Here is a 6,756-nt window from a genome sequence, read left to right on the forward strand (position 1 = left end):
AAATTTTGTTAATGGCCATGCTACCAACACTGTTAAGGGCTGTCATCTTCTATAGGCTGTACAGAAGGCAGGTGTCATTATAGTTCAGGATAGTGAGCCCATTGGAGCTCACCTCAAACACCAAGTCAGAAACCACATGGCAATAGACAGAGCTGTATCCACCAGGAGAGACTTGACAGAAAGTCTCAATGACGGAATCATCCTTTGTAACACGTGTTTGTTTCATTTATAAAATGTACTATTTCCATGGATCATATAGCAGGTGCACAGGTGCATGCAGCAGGACACAGGTGCATTCAACAGGTGCACAGGTGCATGTATCAGGTGTACAGGTGCATGCAGCAGGTGCACAGGTACATGTAGCAGGTGCACAGGTACCACGTAGCAGGTGCATATGTGTAGGTGTAGATGCCTAGCCCTGAAGAAGCTGAAAGACACACAGGGGAGAGATGGGCTCACTTCCCCGGGATGTTAAGGCAGGACTATACCCTGAACCCTGACACGAACTGCATTCAGATAAGCCAGGTAATCCAATGCTTGATCCCAAACTGAAGGGAAAATGCATCCTAAGGGGGAAAAAATGCACCGACTTGTTTCCACACAAGACTACCGTTTATTTTTTTTCTTGTTGTTGATTTTAAACTCACAGGAAATTTGTGTGGAATCATCCTGGGAAGAGAACGAAGAATTGTGTGAATAACTGATAAGCTTCTTAGATAGCCAGATGTACCAGATGACAGGCTTGCCTCGTTACATGTCTGACATTTCGGCATCCTTTGGTTTTTTGACTGTTTCTTTCTTCTGGTGATCATAAAACCATTTCTTAATCAGCTGCCTAAAATACACGACGATCACGGAGATGACGAATAAGATAATGCGCATCATCATAATATACACAGCTTGAAATGATGAGGGCATTTCCTCGGCCATTGGCGCAGGGGGTCCACTGTCAATGCTCCCGCCGAGTCCTACCTCTTCACAGAACGGGGGTTCCCAACCATACTTGCAGTGGCAGTTCCTTTTATTGTTGCAAACACCTCGGCTATTACACTTGCCAGGCAAACAGTCGAACATGATGGTGGCAGAGTCAACACACTTTCCCTTTATGCACACCTTTTTAAGACCACAGGCAGTGCCATCATTAATCACACCTATGTCGGGTATCCCATGGGCCATTAGTTCTCCATGATAGCCTGTGCCCCAGCACATGAGATTGTCTGCCTTCACATAGGTGGACAATAGAGTACTGTGATCTGGCAAACTGGGGATGGCTCTAACATTGATACACTGTAGCCTGCCACAGACTGCATTTTCCCTCGTGCACCTGTTATATTGACTAATATTAATGCCACAGTTGCCATACTGATCGCCCATCTTATTAACAACTTCGTAACATTGGTAAGGAGCCTCCCTGGCAGCAGGTCCAAAAATACCCTGGCACTGCATGTACCTGGATCTGCAGCTCTTACTGAAACAAACTCCTCCATATTTACAGGGAGTTCCATCTTGCTTGTAAGTATCCTCAGGACACAAACCCGAGAGCCCGTTGCAGTACTCGGCAAGATCACATTCATTTTCTTCCTGCCTACACACATACCCTGATGGGAGAAAGTTACATTTGTGACAACAAAGCCCAGTGGAGCAGTTGACGCCTTCCTTCCATTTGCAGTTGGGCCCACAGCACGGGTCTTTCTGGCAGTCTTCTTTGGAACCGCAGTCACATTCCTCTGAACCTTCGACAATCTTGTTGCCACATCTCTTAATCACATAACCTCGTCCTGGGATGTCAGATAGACAATATGACATTTTATAGGATGCGTGTATGAAATACTGATCGTAACTACAGTTACTAAACCCTGTGCGTCCTGTACCCATGATGCAGCTCGTCCTACCTCTGCACTGGCAATATTCCCCGTCATGTTGCATTCCCACACAGTGGCCCACTTCATGAGCGGTCCAAGTAGCAGGCCCAAGGATATTCTTACCAACGAAGCTACTTGCGGCCCCGGCATGGTATACCTCACATGCTCGCCCCCAGGACCACGCGACAGCATCCGGAAAACTTCTTCCAAGATATAAATGTGACCAGTCGGCGGGAAGGACATGATGCAATACCACTCTTTTGTACAGTACAAACTGACCTAAAATTTCAGCTAAAGTGAAAAAGAAAGTGTTCATTTTGTCACGACTGGACCAGACTTCAAGTCCTTTTAGACAGATCCTCAACCTGACATCCTGAAAGTAGGTGTCCATAATTGCAGTTAGAAGAATAGCATCTTCAACGATTTTAGTAAAATTTCCGCCTAAAAACATAAATCTAGTCCAATCAAAGACCATGACCAATTCCAAGTACTTTTGGTGCATATAGGATTTATGAAAACTACTTATCCTAGCCTCTTGCTGGGTGGTTTGCCCATCTGCTTCTTCATCAACCACACCACAGGTCTGATTGCTAAATTTGTCCTTTTTTAGGACATAAACAACATGTTCAAACGTGGAAGAGGCCCTGAGGGGCTCGATTTGGTAGTAATTGAAGTCGATGTTCAAGATGCCTCGCAGACCTCCCATGCAAGTACTCAGGGTAGCGTCAGATTCCGGAAAACCTTCCACGAAGCCCACGTAATTGCACTCATTTGGTATGTGTGGGTAATCCTCCATTAGACTGTCCTCCTGAGTGAAGGAGATAACAGGCAGATGTCTCGGCAACAGTAACTTCTTGGGCCGCAGGTGAATGGTATGTTTTTTGCCCTGTATCTGTAAGAGGTACGACAAAGAACTGTCTCCACCCTGCTCCTCTTTCCTAGGGCTTAGCTTTTTGGGAACGGTGATTTCATAGGACTCAAAGCCCCAGTCAGGGTCAAATAGTAGGTCATTGCCCACAGCCTCAAGAAAGAACAGCGTCAGAAGCAGACAGCGGTGTTGGGAGGAGGCCCATACTGACCTCATGATCTGTTTTGTTTCTCTGCTTGGTTTTCCTGGACTCGGCAGGAGCAACGCCAGCCCTGGCGTGTGCCTCAGACTTCCCTGAGACTGACAAAGCACCGGTGTCCCAAGCGCTTAGCTCCCTTGGCAGGCTCCCCTGGGAAGCCAGGACTCTTGGGGCCTACTTGGTCCAGTCTTGGTCCAGTTTCCCCAGGCACACTCCTACCCAACGCTCCAGTTCGTTGTTTTTTTTTTTTTCCTGAGCGGAGGCGGGGGAGGGGGCGGGGGCAGGAATTAAGCTCGCGCTTAAGAATGGAGGCAAGCCAGGCAGTGAAGGCGCGTGCACTCGGGAGGCAGAGGCAAGCGGATCTTCGTAAATTCTAGGCCAATCTGATCTACAAGAGCTAGTTCCAGGACAGGCTCCAAAGCCACAGAGAAACCCTGTCTCGAAAATAAAAAATAAAATAAAAAAAAAAAAAAGAAAAGAAAAAAGCCCCACTGCTGGTGCAGAGCAGAGGCTACAAGCATGTGGAGAGCTCAGCCACAGAGTCATCTGTCATGCTCTGTCAGGCCCCCACACTGCCACCCTACAAGGCTCCTGAGTGCTGCGATTAAGGGCAGGTGCCACCACCGCCCAACTGGAAGATGAGATGTCTAAATGTGGTCAGGTGTGTGGGCGTCCTTGGGGAACATAACCTGGGCGAGGCCTGACAGCATAGGGCTCCAGGGAACTAGGTGGAAAAAGCAGACAGAGACCGATTCAGAGACCTCGGGCAACCTAGGATGTGTGCTCAGGCTAACAGAAGAGGTTTGCGGTGGTCGGCGGAGTGGGCTTGGATATGAGGAAGGACAGGCTCCAGGGCACCTGAGCAGAGTTTCAGGAACACTGAAATTAGCCCAGGGAAAGTCATGGTAACAGTGCAAACTGGTTCCGGAAATGGCTTGTGATTTAAGGCAGATACCAGGAGGTAGGTAGACAAACTAGAGATTAGATAGGTAAGCTGGCAAGACTAGCCGGCCTCTTCAAGAAGATGGGCGTGGCAGAGAAGGGATGGGAAAAGCTGGTGGGAACTCCACGACAGAAAGGGAGTGGACAGAGGAGAGGGTCCTGAATATTTACATCTGCTCATGGGAAGCCATGCAGAGGGCCAGCCAGCCCTCAAGGCGAAGGCGGGGGGGGGGGGGGGGGGGGGGGGGGGGGGGGGGGCCCATTAGCTCCTCCCAGGACCACCCAACAGGAAGCTGGAGACTGCTGAGGGAGGTCCAGGTGGCACACACTACTATGAGATGAGAAGACGAGAGAGAGGACCAGGGCAGGGCTTAGTATACTCTGTAAGCTCAGTCACGGAGAGTGAGGAGTTAGCGAAGGGAACCCCAGAAACAAGAAGGTCTTGAAAGTCCTGCTGAATGTTGTGAGGAATGGAAATAAACCCAAGAGATAGAGAGCAGCTGACGTAAGCTTACATCATCGCCCAATCACTGGTCCCCACTAGGCTCAAACTGTGGTAAGGCCTCAGATCTGTGAGCCCCTCCACCCTCGGGGACCGCAAACATACACTGCCACATCTGACAAGATATTGGAACTCTTGAGAAACGGGGCCTACTTGGAGGAAGCTGCACCACCCAGGGTGTGCCCTTCTAGGGGATATGGGGACCCTGACCTCTTCCTCTTTTTGCTTCCTGGCCATGAGGTGACAGCTTCCATGTGGTATCCTCCTTGCTATGATCTTCTGCCCGAGCATTTGCCTAAAAGATTATAGACCAAGTGACCAGGACCCAAAACTGCCAAAGCCATAAGTCAAAATAAACCCTTTTCTTTATGAGTTGATTATCTCAGGCATTTTCCCACAACAATGACCATAAAGGGGGCAGAAAGGACTTTGGGGAGGCAAGGCTATGCTCATGGTCTCAGTGGTGTGACAGTTTCATAGATATACACACATCTCAAACAGATGTATGTACATGTATTATAGACATGGGATTATACAAACATATTCAATATTACACAGAAATTTATTTGCAGATCATATCTCAATAAAGTAACTATCATTTATTTTTAAATTTGCAGTGTCTAATATAATATAGGAGGTATTTAAATACAGTGTTGAGGAATAATGACAAAAATGACCCAGTTCGGCTCAGATGCCATCTGCAAACCCAACTCCCTACACTGCTTCTCCATTGTCTGTTCTGCTCCTAGTAACCTTCCCTTCCCTTCCCATCTCGCATGAGCTACTGCATTCTCTCACCCTTCTCCTGAAGCCCCTTTTAGAAAGTGACTTAAATGTAGAAAATAGTACCTGTTGTTCATGTTATTGCAACCTTTGCTTTTTCCAGTGAATAACACATTCTGCAAACAATTTCGTAGATTTCCTTCGATGCCCCCAGCAGGTGCACAGTCTTCTGTAGCATGCATGAGTTACTGACTTGACCCTTTCCCTCCTGTGCCGTAGACACAGGGGTGCCATTCAAAAACTGTGCACTTATCTTGCTTTAAAATCTTTCTACAATATGCTAGTAAATATGAACAAATATGTAGGTCTTTTCAACAATTCACACATGTGTTTGTCTAAGAACACACACATCTTTTTCCCCTTGAAACTCTTTCCATTGGGCTAGATTGCTAGAATTTAAATTAGCGTTAATTGAGTTAAAGAAAATAAAAGTGTTCCTATTGATTAGTGTTATTGGCTCACCCTTAAAAATCGTGTTCTTCACAAATGAAGAGCCACACTGTGCATGTGGATTTTACGTAGTAGAATTAAGAACCCCTAACTAGCAGCACATGACAGTAGCTGTCATGTGAGCTGTCATGTGGGACCTCTTTTCCATACAATATAATAATAGCCTATTATCTAAGATTTTCACTAGAAAAAGATATAGCTCAATATTTAATTTGCATTCTTAGGTTGTTAGTGAGGTTGAGTATGTTTAGTAACTGGAAACAAATCTGCTTTTAATTGTCAAAAATATCAACACTTCAGGGGGTAGGGAGATGGCTCAGTAGGTGAGCCTGCAAGGCTGCAGGACCTGAGTTTGAATCCCCAGGACCCATGTCGAAAGCCGGGCATGGCTGTGCATTCTTGTAACCCCAGAATTGAGGGGTGGGGGCAGGCAGATCCAAGCGCTTGCAGGCCAGCTGGCTTATCGGACATGGTGAGTTTCCCCTTCAGTAATAGACCCTACCTCAAGGCAATAAGGTGACAGGAAAAGAGAAAGACAACCATGTTCTGTTCTGACTCTCTGCTTGTACTCACACATATACTACATACACACAACCATACACCACACACAGAACCATACACTGCACACATATACCACACAGACACCACACACTCAACCACACACCACACACACACAAAACCACACAGAAACAACCACACAACCACACACCACACACAGAACCATACACTGCATACATATACCACACAGACACCACACACAACCACACAACCACACAGAGAACCATACACTACATACATATACCACAGACACCACACACACACAACCACACACACACAGAACCATACACTACATACATATACCACAGACACCACACACACACAACCACACACACACAGAACCATACACTACATACATATACCACAGACACCACACACACACAACCACACACACACAGAACCATACACTACATACATATACCACAGACACCACACACACACAACCACACACACACAGAACCATACACTACATACATATACCACAGACACCACACACACACAACCACACACACAGAGAACCATACACTACATACATATACCACAGACACCACACACACACAACCACACACACACAGAACCATACACTACATAC

At 46.8% G+C, this 6,756-nt stretch overlaps 1 protein-coding gene across 1 annotated transcript; it reads right to left on the bottom strand.

Moving 5' to 3' along the window:
- Nucleotides 1–750: 750 nt before the first annotated feature.
- On the bottom strand, nucleotides 751–2,971 carry Adam30 (ADAM metallopeptidase domain 30). The gene has a single exon (XM_075979184.1). It carries the CDS (start codon nucleotides 2,944–2,946, stop codon nucleotides 751–753), a length of 2,196 nt encoding a protein of 731 aa, XP_075835299.1. The 5' UTR covers nucleotides 2,947–2,971.
- Between the last annotated feature and the right edge of the window lie 3,785 nt (nucleotides 2,972–6,756).

The sequence above is a fragment of the Microtus pennsylvanicus genome, chromosome 7 (genome assembly GCF_037038515.1).
Source record: "Microtus pennsylvanicus isolate mMicPen1 chromosome 7, mMicPen1.hap1, whole genome shotgun sequence".
NCBI lineage: Eukaryota > Metazoa > Chordata > Mammalia > Rodentia > Cricetidae > Microtus > Microtus pennsylvanicus.